Source organism: Asterias amurensis, chromosome 6 (genome assembly GCF_032118995.1).
Source record: "Asterias amurensis chromosome 6, ASM3211899v1".
NCBI lineage: Eukaryota > Metazoa > Echinodermata > Asteroidea > Forcipulatida > Asteriidae > Asterias > Asterias amurensis.
This window is the reverse complement of record NC_092653.1, coordinates 23,747,146-23,764,679: the sequence shown is the minus strand read 5'-3', so window position 1 is coordinate 23,764,679 and position 17,534 is coordinate 23,747,146. Positions and strand designations below refer to the sequence as shown.

At 38.6% G+C, this 17,534-nt stretch overlaps 1 protein-coding gene across 2 annotated transcripts; it reads right to left on the bottom strand.

Annotated features, from left to right (window-relative positions):
• Positions 1-135: 135 nt before the first annotated feature.
• LOC139938561 (uncharacterized) lies at positions 136-17,449 on the bottom strand. Of its 2 annotated transcripts, XM_071934133.1 has the most exons (12): positions 14,636-15,102; positions 13,305-14,008; positions 11,724-11,759; positions 10,530-10,740; positions 9,755-9,873; positions 9,065-9,472; positions 8,384-8,529; positions 7,964-8,033; positions 3,777-3,875; positions 3,066-3,272; positions 2,477-2,640; positions 136-2,011 (listed from the first exon to the last, which is right to left on the bottom strand). In XM_071934133.1, the coding sequence occupies exons 2-12, from the start codon at positions 13,890-13,892 to the stop codon at positions 1,876-1,878; spliced, it is 2,184 nt and encodes a 727-aa protein (XP_071790234.1). In that variant the 5' UTR covers positions 13,893-14,008; positions 14,636-15,102; the 3' UTR covers positions 136-1,875. The 2 variants fall into 2 exon arrangements, with proteins under 2 accessions (XP_071790234.1, XP_071790235.1); XM_071934134.1 differs by lacking the exons at positions 13,305-14,008; positions 14,636-15,102 and adding an exon at positions 16,827-17,449.
• Between the last annotated feature and the right edge of the window lie 85 nt (positions 17,450-17,534).

Here is a 17,534-nt window from a genome sequence, read left to right as displayed (position 1 = left end):
ATAGGGTCACTGTTAAGCTCTCTCAAAAAAGAGAACAACAAATACTTTAAGCAATAATTTACATCAACAAAACATGGCCGGTTTTAAAAATAAATACAATATAAAAGGGAGACTTTTTACTTGAATTGACTCTAATATTTTATTCACAAAGCAAGTTCTCTAAGTTTGACAATAATCGAAGATAATAACAATCTGTGTGAACCTGTAATAAGTTAAATTTTGAAAGAACATGTGCAAAAAACTTACAGTTTATTTTTATTTTTATTTATAAACCCTTTGTTCAATTTAAATAGAATTTGATCCAAATATACAAAAGAGATTAAAAACTACAAGTTTTTGGAAGTAAAAACTGAGTAGAATTATGGGTAACAGCCATCGTAAACCAAATATATTTTCCATAACTGAGATGTTATGAGTTTGTTAAGAACCAATTGAATTGAGGGACACCCCTTTGACTCAAAACCCAGTTCTTTTTGGAAACCAACACTTCTCACTTCTGCCCCCAGCCACCCCCTCTAGAAAGGGGAGGGGGGCTTTCACACCGTTATTAAAAGTTGTAAACCTACTCAATTCTTCAAGCATACAAAGCCAATCAATAATGTTACTGTCATAAACAAATTGAAAGAAACTCCTTTTTCTGAAAGAAAATTAAGACATCTTATGTACTAGGATTGAGTATGAGGGAATAATGAAGTAGTTTTACTTAAAATACTCCTTGCTTCTCCATTATTAAAATATGTAAATCCACTGCTCCTTTTTCAATTTGTTTGTATATTCTTGAAAGACATTTTGGCATCTGAAAAGTTTTGTATGAGCCGACTTGCACATAAAGTAGATTAGATGGCATTTAGCAATTATCTTGCCCTGAATACAGTTATCTCCTCAGAAGCATATATTAAAGGCATGGACACCACTGGTAATATTGTCAAAGACCAGTCTTCTCACTTTAGTGTATCTCAACATGCATAAAACAACAAACCTGTGAAATTTGAACTCAATTATTTGTTGGGAGAGAATAATGGAAGAAAAACACCTTGTCACAGTTGTGTGCTTTCAGATGCTTGAATTCGATACCTCAGCTGAGGTCTCGAATTCAATTCAAATATTTTAGTGAAAAAATACACGAAAACCAAGTTTCTTAAAGCCATTGGACCCTTTCGGTAAAAAGTATTGTCCAAGGCCCACACTTCGTGTATCACAACTTCTATATCAAATAACAAACCTGTGAAAATTTGGGCTTAATCGGTCATCGGAGTCGGGAGAAAATAACGGGAAAACCCACCCTTGTATCGGCGCATTTCACCGTGTCATAACATGTGTTTAAAATAAATCCGTAATTCTCGTTAACGAGAATTGATATTGTTTTACTGTTTTCTCAAAAAGTAAAGCATTTCATGGAATAATATTTCAAGAGAAGTATTTCACCACTACCTTCTGTAAACCCTGTAAGTTATTTGTAAATCTGTGAACTTTTTTTTTTTTTCTGTACCGAAAGGGTCCAATGGCTTTAAGAGGGAGCGATTTCTCACAATGTTTTGTACAATCAACAGCTCCATTGCTTGTCACCAAGTAAGTTTTTATGCCAACTAATTACCAATAGTGTCCAGGGCCTTCAAAGGCTTTTTCAAACTCAATATCAACATCCGCCCTCAAAGATGTTCTTGTCAGCTAATACATGTATGCAGGCGGCCTATGGCTGGTAATCATACATTCACAAAACCAAACAACGCATGGTCATATCTGCTAAACATGCAGGAGGCAATTTGAACAGCAAGTTCATGTTATGTTCAAGTATCAATCCACACATGTTTTTGTCAGCTACAAACACTGTAATGCATACACCCTTCATGTTAATCAACAAAGTATTTGTATCAGTTACAGCATGTACAGGAGGCGTTTGAGGGGTTCATTGATTACACATCCATCAAATTTCCAATCCAGAGCCAGGAAATCAGCATCTTCCACCTTTTCCTTTTCAACCAGACCCTCTTTGTCAACAGTGTCTTCCGTTCTGTGATAAAAAAACAAACAAATCAGTGAACATAAACAAATGTTGATCTGAGTTCAATGCCACATGGAGCATTATAGTTTTTCTCTACCAAAATATACTTTTGTCATCAGTTTTTATAACTTCGACCTTAAAGTTAGACTGCTTTTAATAATGCAAGTAAAAACAGAACAAATGGTTGCGAACAAGCTACATGTATACTAACCCTTGCAATTTAGTGGTGGAATACATGTCACATGTAAATTGGGTGTCATTTAATAGTTTGCTATTTATTTACTGCCATGACTGTTACGGATAATTATTGGAAGCCTCACGGCGGTGTTCAAAAGTATTCCCACAAACTTCTCTTAACTCCCATATTGTTAAATGTACAAGTATGCGGCTCAAATCAAACTGTTAAAGAAAGAAAAGACAACTTTATAAGTTAATCTTTTTAAAGACTTTCCACAGAAACAAATCCTGACTTACACAAACTCTCGGTAGTGAAGCCTCTCCAGGAGTGAGCATATTGCACAGAAAAGCTTTGGTCCAAAGTGAGGGAACTTGTCTGCTTGAATCATTGTCAAAACATCTTGAACTTGTTCCAGTTGTACTGTGCCAACTAGGGCCTCCAAGACAGCTGCGTTAAACTCCTAGGAAAAGTGAGAAATGAGGGTAGATTTAAATAAGCTTTTTTTTTAAATACATAAGAGTTACACACATCTAAACAATTCTACTGCTTGCCGCAACCCAGCTCTGCTTGTGAGCCTGAACAGTCCACAAATGTGTACACAGGATATTTTAAATATTCTCAACAGATAATCAATGTTATCACTGTTAATTGTAAAATGAGTAATACTGTGCTTACAAGATGGATGTTGTGGGGTATTTTGTTGTAGGAACTGTACTTGCTGTGCATTTTAACATTGTGGGGTACGGAAAGATGAAAGAAAAAGCAAAGACTGGGAAAGCCCACAATGTCACTCTGCTAAATATCTGTGTACTGAAACCTGTGCTAGACAGGACGGTACAAATAAATAAATGTGACGTACTGATGATCACCCTAAGATCAAATTACCTTCATATTGATTTTCATGTCATTATCTTTATCCACCTTGCTAAAGGATCTACGGTACATGGCCTGCCGACGTTTGCTGACGATGCAGTACTGTTGTAGGTACTCGGTTGGTGACATGTTCTCCAGTACAAAAACATCCATTGGAATCTCAAAGCGGCAGGCACGGCGAGAGAGGGCCATACGACCGGTTTGCCAGGGTGGCCGCCTCTGCAAAGGTAAGGGTAAACACAAAGGTAAGCAATTAGTTTCCTGCTCATGATTAGAGCAGGGTAGTATAAATGTTGAGATGCACCTACCATGCTCTGGGATAGTGAAGATAATTAGTATTACAAGCAGTTCCTTTGGTCCACTTAGGACAAGTCCCTGGAGCCCATCATCTACAGGAACAAATACTTAACCACGTCTGACACAAGATTCTCAATATTTATAATGTTGACCTACTACACCTTGCACCATGGTAGATCATGGTCGCACAACGTTTGAAATCAGAACCCCAGTGTGACCATGCAAGTATGGAACGCGTGACATAAACACTTAGCTTAGTTTAGGTGACATAAACACTTAGCAATTTGGATCCTAAAGTGGTAGACCATTGGCAGACTGTAACTGTGTGCAATGGCACTATAATGTACAATATTGGTCCTAATATGAGAAGAAAAACAATCGTTTCAAAAAAATAATCAATAATAAAGCAGCAATTGATCAACAAACCTTGAGTAGATATTCAGGGATATCAGCAAATGAGTCACCGTCGGACGTCTTGGTGTCTCCACCTTTTCTTCTTAATTTCATCTCCATATCCAGGATATTCTAACAAAAGAAGAAACAGTCAAAGGTTAATACAATACATGTAGGTAAGAGATTTGTGCATCAGGAAGGTATATGCAGCTGGGAGGAATGCAAACTTAAAACAAGTGATAAGTTGGGGTTGCAACCTTTGTTCTCGCAATTAATACTCGAGCTACTGTTTACTTCAAGTCCTAACCCCTTTAACACCAGCAAAAAATCTCTTAAAGAGTTAGGCAATGTCTGAATTGGTGGCTACAGCTACGGCTACATTTCCTCATTATCATGCACTGACTTAGCCACACCCTTAGCAACAGTCGTAGCAGTAGCTGTAAAGGCCTCCAGTTGGTCCTCATATACATTTCCCCAACAATCAGAAAGTCTGCTTGTCCTCAAAAGCTATCATAACACGCAAAAGATATTTGCATGGTGCTCCGAAGAGGCTGTGCGATTTCCCAATGCAAAGTTTTAAATCCCAAAAAAGAATCAGTAAACATTCTCCAATTTCCTAGACAAACAATTGGAGACTGTGAACCACTCAGTGAGAATTTAAACAAAACTTGTTGGTGAATCACCTGCCACGATTACTTCTCTCTTTTTGTGACATCAAAATGTTTTTGAGGGAACGAGCAGATCCATTCTACATAAACTATGTGAGGGATATAATTTTTGTGCAAATTTAGTCGACAGCTAACCCATTTCTCTTCATTGTTCCCTGTCATTGTTTGTTTTGAAACCATTTAACAATCACCACTTCAGGATCTTCTTGGTGATGACTTCAATTTAGACACCTGTTCATTTCAGGGAATGGTTACCATTCACAACCCTTTCATACTTATTGCTGATTTTGATAGAGGTAGGTCATAAAGGTGGCTTCTAATGCCAATCATTTCTGTACATGATGCCTTCTGATTGCTACTGATTACAGTGTAATATAAAGCTACATGTATAGTATTGCTTTACTGCTTAAAGGTGAGGTAGATTATTAGTTTATGAACAAGTGCAGTCATACCAATCATCATGCTTCAAACTGTAATTCAATAAAGCATTAACTAGCCACCAAAACAACCCAATTTGGGTGGTTGATGGTTTGGAAACATCAAGCTTGTTTCATAAAAGTTAACTTAAATCTGAAAGTTTGTTAGTTTGCTTGTGTTGTTTTACTAGGTGGTGTTCTGTATACAAATATAATTTTGATGATAATTTCAATCATGAAACTTTGCAGGTAAGTTAAATTGTTAATTACCATGTTTTCCTGCCACCAATGGATGGGTGAAGTGTTATGGTTCAATGATTGGAAAGTTACTAAAAAACCTCATGGCATACTTAAAACATGTCCTTACACTTTTTCTTCAGTTGCAGAAACTTACTTTTGCTCGATTAAAAAAAACTTTGACTCATGCTCCATTTCAACGGGGCTTGTTCTGTGTGCGTACACTTTTCCTTAATAGATTTTATGCAAACATACTATTTAAGAAGTGTTTAATGAACTTTAAAGAGACGCACCAATTGAAGATCTCTCTGTGAGCTTGGCAATAACTTGAACTTTGGGATATGCTATTGTGACATATGACTGTTTACACAAACACTCATTTTAAACTGATTGTGTAGAATTGTGAAGATAACATTTAAATCACCTCATAGCAATAAGATAATTATGAACCACACAATGTAAAACAATTTGATTAAAAATGGCTGTGATGACTTAAATGTGCTGTGCGTTTTAAGGTGCACATTGTGAAATATTTCCTGAGATCACAAGGGGTTATTTGCTTTACCTTCAACTATATCTGATAACTGATATTGTAAAATCAATACAAATACTCGTCTACCAATGTTATCTCCCAATTACTCATGATAGTGTTGACTAACAAATGGGCTGAAATTTTTGAAAATCCTATTCACTATACCGTATTGGGAGCTAATTCAAGGAAACCTACAATCTCAAGGAGACCTACAATCTTTCATACATCATAATGCTGATTAAAGTGGAAGGCAATAAAAGGCAACCTTTGCATTAATACCAAAAGCATTATTTTGACAGCACTTCAAATTTGTGTCCTCTGTTAGTATTATCTGGTATGTCCTTACAATATATGCCACACACAAAAAGGTAGGCTACAGGATGCGTCCTGAAATAAATTGTGTTGTTGGGGGAAAATTCAAAACTTAAATACAACTTGCAAAAGGAGGTTAGCATGTGCTCCATTATGTTAAGGCAACTCTGTTGTGGTTAGCGTGATTGAATTTGCTTGTACAAATTGAGCAAAAAATGTTATCCAAGTTTGGAGGGAGGAATGCTGGGTCCATGGGGGTGCAGAGTCAATGGGGTTGGGAGGTATGTGATGGCATCGTGGAGGGGTGTAGGAACTGCTCAAAAGGCAGTCTTTTCCTATCTTTTGTCAATTCTTGTTGATTGTGAGGTGCATTGGGGTGAGTATCCTGTGATGGTGGGGTGAAGGGTTTACAAATCATACAACATAACAATACCTGATATGCTGCCTGAGCTCTTTACACCTGTAAGACCAGTTCATACTGTACTTCCAGCAATCAAGGGTTGTCTCAAAATTAGAGGTTCTCAAAGCTTTCACTCTTTTTATGTGTCTGTGATAAGTACACATTATGAACTGGTCTTTACCATTAGCTATAAGGATGTTAACCTTTGACCCTTTCAGGCATTTGGTAAGCGGAATGCAGTGGAGGTTAAACATTATGCGATAGCTGGGGTGCACATACATTTCATTTGAGTTAATAGACCCCTTTGCATATGGACGCCATCACTGAGTTCAAACGAGAGAAATGTGCATGTGTGTATACGTAGCACACACAACTGTCAGCCAATGTTTGTTCTCCCTCTGACCTCAGTGAGGGCGTTGTTTCTAACTTCTTATGCAAGGAGTCTTTTGCATGGCACACATGCAAGCTGCAGTTCTGAATAAAAAATGGCCACACGTACATTTGCCAGTGAGGTGACCAACCATTCAAAATCATTCAACATAATGGGTTGTGTAAATGATGGAGTTTTAATGCACAGAACTTCTGTAGTGTACAACAATCACCACATATTGTTGGCTGGCATAACACATCCATCATTCAAAACCCAACAGGATGATAATGAATGGTCAGTAGGATGGTTAGTGGTGACTTTGTGCATGAAGGAATTCAAACATGCTGCAATGATACATACTTTCATGGCCTGTACAGGAATCGTGACGAGGCAGATACATCATAAAACAAGGAGGAAGAAGTCACAAAGCAATGAAATAAACAGCAATGTTTTTCAAACCAGGAGATTTCCTGTTCAATCCTAAGTCTGAATGAAATATTATTCAAAAATCAAAAAAATAATCATCCAAACCTGTGCTTGTATCTGGGAATAACAATTCTATTTGCCCTACACCAATGTATAAATGACTAGCACTGTATAATTTGAATTGTTTGCAGTTCTCATATCTCGTTCATAATTCCACTGATATGTTATCCCACTTCACACAACTGGCTCCAGATTGCAGAAACGAGCCAGCCAACTGGAAATGCACTGAGCTAGTTTTGTTCTGGATCATTTACGTAGAAAAGAACATGTAACTTTTTGACTTGCTTTTCACATGTGTTTTGCTAACCACTGAATGACAAAACTTAGGGCTGTTACCTTGAAAAGAAAAGGTCTACACAAGATTATAAATAATCAGTACAGGGAGTTCAAATGATTGACAGCTTCACAAAGCAAAATCAGTCACACAGCATCACTTTGAAAACACATCAAGATTTTTGAAAAGACTACAACAGTTATGGAAAGAAAGCTTTGCTTCACATTTCTTGACAAACTATGCAATGATGAAACCATAAAGAGAATCATTTTAATTTACATGGCTGCTGTTGCTCTGGCTCGTCAGAAAAAAAGGAATGTCGAGAGAAACAAGTCAGAATTTAAATTAAATTGAAAACAGCATTGCTTTAAGAAATATACAAAACCGATGACTTTATCTCAGTATTATTTAAAAAAAAATATTCTGTGTGTATTACATGTAATTCAAACTTTTTGTCCAGACTTTTATTTCAGGCTTTAATTGTTTGGAGCAATGTGGAAGAGAATTTTATAAGCAGCTACTTACACCCGAGTCCATAGAGAACAAGTCAACTTTGAACTTTGGAGCTGGTCCGAGTTTCTTCTTCTCAGGCTTTCTGTAAAAGAATAATGAATGTGTTGTTTTCAATGTAGATTGCATTGTCAATTGGCTTGTCATATAGTTTTGTTTTAAAAGTGCCCTGATTGTGCTTGAAAGATTGCAAACATTAAGTCTCCTGAAATGATGGCGAGATTCTCACAAACCAGTTGTATTGTACATGTCGGAGACATTGGAGACACTAGGTTGGAACTTGCCAGGTTAATCTATTCTTCACTGAAACTATAAGCTTGTTCAGAGCTACATAAAGGATCGAACAGCTTCCGAATTTTCCCATTGCTATGGATTAAATGGTTGCTCATCAAATCTACTGTAAAATTGCTAAAAGATTTCACTGCATTTTCATACCTTGTTTCCACAGGCTGTTTCTCCTCCTTGCTCTTATCTTCCTCTTGAGGCTCCTCTTCAATCTCCTCCACTGCTACCTCAACCTCTTCAGGTTTCTCCTCCTCCACCGGGGTTACCTCAGGAGTGGGGACTACTTGAGGCTCGAGCTACAAAAAAGTTGTGTTGCAACCATTACAAATGTTTGTGGCACTTTGTGGCTGCAGCTAATGCTGATGAGGGGCAGCCTCTGTTTTTAAGTACAGCCGCAGCCACTAACTCAGGAACGGCAAGACCTTGATGAACACATGGCTTGGTAAGTAGAATTTAATGTGTCGGTTGAGTGCAATTATTAGCGACAAAGTGGTAGCAATATGCATAACAATGCAGTTTTGATTTTTAGTTTTCTTTCTGACTTGCTTGCTATTAAAAAGTTTGTTTTTATTTAACAAGATAAAAAGTGTATTCAACTCTTGTTTCTCGTTCCACAGGATTTTTAAATTTAAACTTATATTGTTTGATATGGAATTTGATATTCTATTTGGCAGCTGCAACAATGTTTCTGACCTTTCCGCACGCAAATGAAATGGACACATGAAAATGCAACTACACACAGGTCTACGGTGATTGGCAACACAGTCCAGAAGTAGACCTGAGGAAGACTTCAGGGAACCAGCCAGGGAAGCACTAACTTTAAATACTAACCTTAGGTTCAGGCTCTTTGGGTACTTCTGTCTTCTTCACCAGACACGACTTGGGTGTGGGCTGAGGAACAGTCTTGGGTTTGGCAGGAGGGAGAATGGGCGTCTCCTGAATCCTAACCTCCTTCTTTGGCTTGGGTTCTGGGGGTGGAGTGGGCTCCCTTGGTGGTGGTGTAGGTTCCCTTGGGGGTGGAGTGGGTTCCCTTGGGGGCGGAGTGGGTACCCGTGGAGGTGGGGTGGGTTCCCGTGGAGGTGGGGTTGGTGCTCTTGGGGGTGGAGTGGGTTCTCGAGGGGGTGGTGTTGGTTCACGAGGGGGAGGAGTTGGTTCCCTTGGGGGTGGGCTAGGCTGCTCAGGAGTGTCATCAACAATAGGGACGGGGCTGCTTCTCCCAGATATTGCAGGGGAGGGGGTCTGTAAACAGTAAATGATTTATGGAGGTTAAATTATCAGTATACGTAACTGCACTTAAAATTAACCAGAAGGTACGCAAGACCTCACATAGCATCAAAGTTGCAAAATTATTTATGCTGATTACTAAAAGTTCAAACTAGAACGCTTTGAGGTTTCATTTCTATTAGTATAGTTTTTAAACAGATATTCCATTGTAATGAGTTTTATAATTGAAGGAAAGCAAAGTTTAGAATTGAGAATTGAGAAAATTTGTATAAAATGCCGAGGTTAACAGGTACTTACTGGAGCTTTAGGTTCAGTCCACGCCTCTTGAATTTCATCAGTGGACGGTTGTTCAGATTGAATTGATTCTGGTACCAGAAGATGGTCGGTGGGTGACGGAATATGGATTGATACATCATCTGAGAAGAAAATACACAGCAAAAAGAAAGACTCAAATCCTGTTGGGTAAGTAATTGGGTAAGTGGAAACATCGTGAAAGTTTATTTCTCTTATTTTAAAATGGTATCCTGTACCAAGTGACTTCGCACAACCATTTAGCATACAACGTATGTTAGGTAAACCTCATCGGCTGTGCCTAAGCAGCAAACAGTAACAGAGTCAGTCATCCTCCTATAAAAATCACAGCATGCTGTTACAGTAAACTACTAATACCAGGTCTGGAATGGCTACAAGTCGCAGAAAGAGTTTTATTTCACATGTGACTCTGCAAAAGTCACTGGAATGTGAGTATTGTTTTGTCTTGATGTTACATAATTAAATGTTATTTATTTAATTTTTTTTTAATAAGTATTGTTAAAAGCTTTGCATAGTGTGGATAAATAGGAAGAAACTATATAGTAAACTTGCAGGTACAACCAATGTGTAAATCTCTTTTGGGTGAGTGTTGGCTCTGAGAAGAGCCGGTGTGGTCTTAATGTTTCAAACATTATACTCTGCTTGAATGAAGAATTTCTTTTACTGTTGGCATGTTTGCTGGGATGTTTGTTTGAGGGTTGGGGCATTTGGAATTTGTTTTGATTTGGATTATCCACTATACCACAACACGCCTACTCACCAAACTCCTCCTCCTCTTCATTCCCAACAGACGGCAACATCTCTTCCTCCTCAACATCTTCATGTGAAGACTCCACAGGGGTAGGTGACCGGGGCTTGACTGGCTCATCCTCAAAGGCTATTCGCCTCCTTGGAGGTGGGGAACCATCCTTCACACCAAGCTCTACCCTCTTCACAAAGTTGGTGTAGTGAGGTACTTGACCACGTCTTATCTGTATTTTAAAAAAATGTTGGCAAATTCATTTAGACATACTTACTATGTTAGAAATCAGACTATTAAATACCATCAATATTAGCTTATCTAAAAAAAAAATGAAAAATATTAAATCAGAATACTTGAAAAACTTCCAATAACCAATCGTGATATGGTCCAATATAAAGCTTTGAAAGACTAGTAGCAAGTTTATTTCTATCGCTTTTCCCAGTGTAACTGTAAGTGATTCTACAGTTTACACACTGTTCAATGGTTACCGTGGCTACAAGATGCTATTCAAACATCGATAGGCACTACACTTAATCTAATCCACAATGGTCCTTGAAAACTGCAGAATTAGGCATTGAGTGTGTATGAAGCAGGTTATACATTACTCTGTGGGAGTCGGGCAAACTTCCCGAGTCCAAAGTCTTATGCAATACAGAGGGAAGCCTTACTACAAACACTGTATTTAATCTTATTGTTGTGGTGCTTGGACGCGTTGATAATGTGATGATGTGATCAAATAATCATACTACTGAGGATGCCAGAAACCTAGCACTGTCCATCCATGGTATCGGGAAATTCAGAAGAAATACTTTGCATTACACTTTGGTTTCACCCCTCTGCAAGAATGCCGATATTAGCACTGTGTACAATACAATGTACCCTTACATACTATTAAGTTTTGTTATAAAGATTTCTGAAGTCCCAAATCTCAATTGTTTTATGTCCTCTAATAACAAGATTCCTAATTTGGCCAGTCCTAGCAATCTTGTTATTTATAAAGAGAACCAACTGATCATTTGCAGATGAAGAAAAAACTATTCCTCTGGTAATTTAGCCAGGAGTGTTATACAATCAATCCTTTTCTTTATTGGAGGAAGCTGCTCTACATATAGTTCTTACAAACCTCTCTTAGGAGATTGAAAAGCTTTCCTGACTATGTACCATATCTACAAGAACACGGCCCAGCAATAAAACAAAGGTTAAACAACTTACATTATTTTTTCTTGGTAACTGTAGAAACTCCCGCCTCTGGAAATTAAAGGAAAAAAACAACGGTTTTAAATTTCAAAGGTTGACAGAAAGTTGAAAGTTGAGACTGTGGGAATGTAGGTTAATTTATTGTCGACAGTTGGAAAGCAAGAGAAAAAGTAATCAAATGATATACTGAAAGGTAAGTTAAGGGCACAGTATCAAAGCTCAAAAGCATGTATTTCACATTGAGCGTCATGAAGTAATCTTGTCGGATAGCCTATGAAGGCAGTTTCGCTGCACTCGCCCACAGCAGGCGCTTAACACACACAACAGCACGGCCCTGCTACTCGCCGGGGCGTACCACCCGGGAGTCGGTCCTTGTTCTCTGCCCCGATGGCCAGATATGGGCGTCCTGATCAGGGCCATCCATTTTCATTTGGCATCAATCCTCCAATATTATCTTATGTTTTGAAAATGTGTGCTCTTTAGAACAAAGCTTCAAACAGGCCCATGGAGCCAATAAGGCCAAGCTTGAAAAGGGCCACAAAAAATTCTCTCTTTTCCCTTTATTTTGTTGTAAGCATCTTGCAGGATTACAAACCATTCAGGTGAATTGAAATAAAACATTGTCCAATTTTGAGGAATGGTTTTTTTCAACAAATTGCATTCAACATACTGTACTAGACATAAGAAACTATACATGTAACCATAATAATAACAAACTTGATAAAACCCTTTATTGATGTTTTAAGAACATTCCTTGTGTCGGGAGGGGGGGGGGGGGGGGGCAGCCTGTGTTTTTTCCAAGCACCCAGACAGTGTCAACACTCAGAATTTTGTTAATTGAAATAAAAGCTGTTATTAAACTCTAGTCTTTGTAATATGACCACAGAGTCTGAACCAGAGACTCATGTTATCGGAAAGTCTAACAAGGGTTGGGTTTTTTGTTTGTTTGTTTTGTATGGTCTACCCATGAGGTAGGAACACGACACCTGGCTGACAAAACAAGTACATCAAAACACTTACTGGCAATGATCCTGAAAACAACACTTGAAACCGCCAAATCAAAGTGGGGGATTTCGGAACAACTCGAGTGTAAAAACAAACACTTATAAAATATTCAATGAAAAGCATTAAACAAAGTCGATGATGCAGTCTTTTGCTTTTCAAACACTGACAGTTAGGATATAAAGATATTACTAACTGGCACTTAAGCTGAACTTGTGGAAAGACAATAAATTGTACTAATTTTTACAAATTGTCATGATTGTGTGTCATGATTAGTGTGTACACTGGGCAGGGCTCGGAATAAGCACTGGACCACTGGCTAGTGACCAGTTGCTTTAGCCTCATGATTCCCCAAACTACTCTATGCATTTTTAACGCAGCCCAGCAATTCATCCTCCTAAAAAAACTAGGTAAAGAAGTATGATGAAAAGGAAGAAAGGTAGGTTTCGTACTAGACCTATTTGTGGTTCAGTAGGACCTCTACATTAAAAGACAGATCTAGTGCAGATTTTCATGAAACTTGCATCATAACAGCAAAATGAGGCACCATCTTAAGAATCGAGACTAAACCCCTAATTTTAGCAGCACCCATACCGTGGCTGGTGCTGTTCTTGGTCTTGTGCTGTACACGTATCTATCATAATGTGTAGGTAGTTGGGCTGCAACCAGACCAGTTGAAGAGGTAGGCCTGTTAGAGCTACTTGACTTTGGCCGGCACTCCACCGGACAAAATGCACACTTCTTGTCTCTGTCATCCACAAACAATCTGATCATCTTCTCTTCATGATGCTCTCGCTCCACCATGCTGATGCTGCGGTTCTGCGCAAGCGATGGTTTATGTGTCACAAATGCACTGCGAGGGCGTCGTTGTCGCGAAGGAGCTCGCTCCGCAATCTGATCTGCAAAAGTTGTTTTATGATGGTAAGACTGGGCACTATTTGGTCTCGCTGGTGAAGAGGTGTATGCAGGCCAGTTGCTTCCGCACCGAGGGATAAATCTTGCGCAAGTTGCACTCTTAACACGACGCCGTTGTTGACCTTGGGGAGTTGTTGATCGGAGGACATCTGTAGTAGTGTCTATCCTGTATTTTCTCATCTCATCTTTGATCTGTCGTTGGCAGAAGTCTTCCTGCTTGAAGTTCTTGTAGCCAACGGCTAACCACGGCAGTGTGGGATCCAGCATGATTGCACTTTTTAAAAATTCACCCTCTATGGTGGTTGAGAAAGTCAGCAGAATGTGTCTCAAGTCTGGAAGGTTTCTTGAAAGTTCACAAAGAGGTGTATTATACAGGAAAATATCTGAAAGAAAAGAAAGAGATAAAATTGTTTAGGCCTACACGTTTAGCTTTAATTTCCTTTGTAGAGTAACTTGGACTTCCCGCAAAATAAATGAGCTAAGATTACAAATAGAAAGACTTGCTTGACTTATATTTGACCAAATCCCACTAGAAACTCTCGATCTTGCCTTATCAAAATTCAAAATGGGGTTTCATATTTTGAAACTTCACTAGTAAGAGTATTGTTAAATAAATGTATATAAGGTACCTTGACTCAAGTTAGAATAAGTTGATTGAACACTTTTTCACTTGATTAAAACCTATCTATTATATGTAATGTTACTGCCTCAATTGCATTAGTCTAGTTAGTCATGTTAGTATTGTAATTCACATAACTTTATCTTTACAACACAAAAAGTGTAGTCGTCAACAAAAGATCGAAGTTTTTATATTCATTTATAGTTATTGATAGTATAGGCCCTCTACAAAAGCTACTTCCTGAGTGATATGCTTGTCATGGCAAACAATAATGACACACTTCAATCTAAAACCAGTGTATATCTCTATTAATCTTGTGTCATCGATCGCACTCGCAGTACAATTGCACAAAAACAGTTACGAAACGTTGGAAATAAAACAAAATACTTACCTTTTTAGAAAGCTAGGTTGTACAACCGGCATCTACATGTTTAACTCTCGTTGATATGCCTTAGCTGATGTTTGTCATTATTGTGTTTTGTGGTTGAGGTCGGTTGGTTGATCGGTTGTCGTTGAAGAAGCAGGCCGTGGGACGTTGACCAGTGCAGTGGGTGCCTTGGCAGAGCGCGGACACCCCGTCGATCACGTTGTTGTATCACTCTCTGTCCCGGCCCGGTGACAACAATTATTGAGGATCCCCTGGTAGCAGCTTTTAACCATCATTTTCCAGTTTAGAGTTCAGTCATTTAGTCGATGAACAGTACCACCATTGTTCTTACTAAAATAGAACTAGACTACACTTGTCCCTTGTTGCCTTGTTTAGAACGTAAACATCCCCTCGTAATGTGTTATGTGTGCCATTCGAACTAGTCTTTACACGTTGTGTTATTTGATCAGTGCACGGATCCGTGATCACTGTGTCAATATTGAATTACCGCATAGAGACGACTGGGTGTGCGCTGTCTAATCAGTCAGTGGTGGTCAGTACGGCGCCACCTATCGGTTTATTGTTACCAGTTGTTTACTGTCACCATGGACACAGGAGGCTTAACTTTGTCAGTGTGGTGTGGATTGGAAACTTTATGATCCACTTCGTGTTGGGAATCATGGTGTACAGTAAGATGATAGCGCATCATTAAATAAATTAAGATATTTCCTGTTTGCCAACATTAATTTGGGAAAAACCACTGCTTGCCGAGCCGCTGAGTATGAGGCCTAGGGCCTTTGCGAACACACCTGCGCACGGAGACAAGATGTCTTTCCTTCCTCCGCATGGCCAGATCCAGCCTCGGGTTGATTTCATGATTTGGTTAGAAGGTTGCAGGATATGAAAGGATCTGTTAAATGAATGGTATCATGGTGTGGACTCTCAACATCTAGCGCTGCTAATTAATTAAGAGTTTAAACGATGAGAATCAACGAAAAAGGTGTAGGGCATTACGGTGATTTTGCACGCTCCGATGTTGGTGCCGTCTGAAGAAGGGGCGCACTCAACGTACTGAGAGGTACATACGATAATAGGGCCTACCTTTTATTAATAACTACAACATAATTATTCTTTTAACAAAGACTTTGTTGATAGTTAAGAATCACCAAATGCGAAAGAGCAAGGTCTGGGAGCTTCAATGCTGCCATTAAAAGATTGAAGCATCGTAAAAATAAACTGAATAACAATTCCATATTGTTTACGGTTTTCAATTAATTGCTTCTTTTCATATTGTTTCTTGATACTGACACAACTTTTAGAAGCCACAAAACTCAATGAAAGCTGTGTCTTTATTAAATTCAAAAGCATCACAAAGAATTGTTCAGAATTGTTCTCATCAAAACAGTGAAAGAGAAATAGTTACCAAAATGACCCAGGGCATGCAGATGGTTATATCGATCAAAAAAACGTCACTTAACTGTGATATTTATATTGTCAACTTATCTTTGAAGGCACAATATTATAAAGTTTAATTAACACCACCCCCCCCCCCCCTGAGTCCGCGATACTTTTATTAATTGCCTTCGATTGAACTATTCTGAACATTGTTTAAACAATAAAGATGTAGAGCCCTACAGGCATTGGGTTGAAAAATCAGCGTTGTTTGTTTTCCACCTCCGCTGCATGCCCTTGAGCCTGGTTAAAAAACAATTTATTTTTAGAGACAATAACACGAAATTCCAGATAATTAAACTGTAATCCCCCTGCTTGCTTGAACATCAAATTAACATTTTGAAAAACTATTATTGCATGTTTTCTGGAAAGATCGAAGGACAAAGTAATTGGACAGGTGTTATGCAAGTGCAATTAGTTTGCGATGTATTTTCACACACATCATCAAAACAATTCAAAATCTTTGAAGTCGTACAATTTGAACAGTAAAGTAATTAAAATCTCTGCGGTTTTTCTGTTAAAATAATATAGAAAATTCGAGCGGCTTTCCTCTTGTTCATTACTATTTTAAAATGAATGTTTAAAAAGTAGGGCTATGTAAACTTTTGGAAACCCTTTCCTTGGACCTACACTAAATCTGGTGAAAAAGTTATGACCAAACGAGACAAAAAACAAACAAACAAACAAACAAACAAACAGATAAACGAACGAACAAACTATTTATATTGATCCATTTAAAAACACAAACTATAATCATACTTACAGCTGATTTAGGTTTTGTGTAAGTGTACCATCCGCAAGTGTCGAATCTTACTTGGACGTTGTCGAAGAGCGTAAAGGTATCGGCAACATCTAGCGGGCGTTTTTGAGCAGCAGCAACGGGCCAGCCGTGCCTGGACACAACCACCCCAACTACGTTACTCTTGGTGTCCCGAGGAAGTCTATACTTTACCCTAGCGACTGGCAGTCGGAGGGTAGACCTTGTGGAGATTGTGCGCCCCTCTGGGTCACGTCGACGGGCGGAGTAGGGCGTGGTCCAGGGCCTGATGTGACGCCATGGAGTGACGAATCGCATGGTGTCGACATTGTACATGTACTCCCCCACTCGCCGAGGTGGGTAAAGAGATACAGCGGCCATGGCTATAGATGGATGGTCAAATATTTTTCAATCAAGACAAATATTTAGTCTCACTCACAAGATCTACATTGTTCCTTACAGCTTAGAAGTGAAAAGTTAAACAGTGCCCACCACTCTGTGTCTATTTTATAGTATTGGTATTCATGAGAATCACTGATTTTCTTTTCTGTTAATAATTTATTTAGTCACTACGTGAGAGAGATTATGCCAAAAGTTAAAGTTGTTTGCGTTGTGATATTTCCAGAAGGATTAGCGTTTGCTCTGGAGCAACTATCATCAGCATCGAATCAGCAAAACAGGCTAAACTTATGAATCCACATGATTATTATCTGA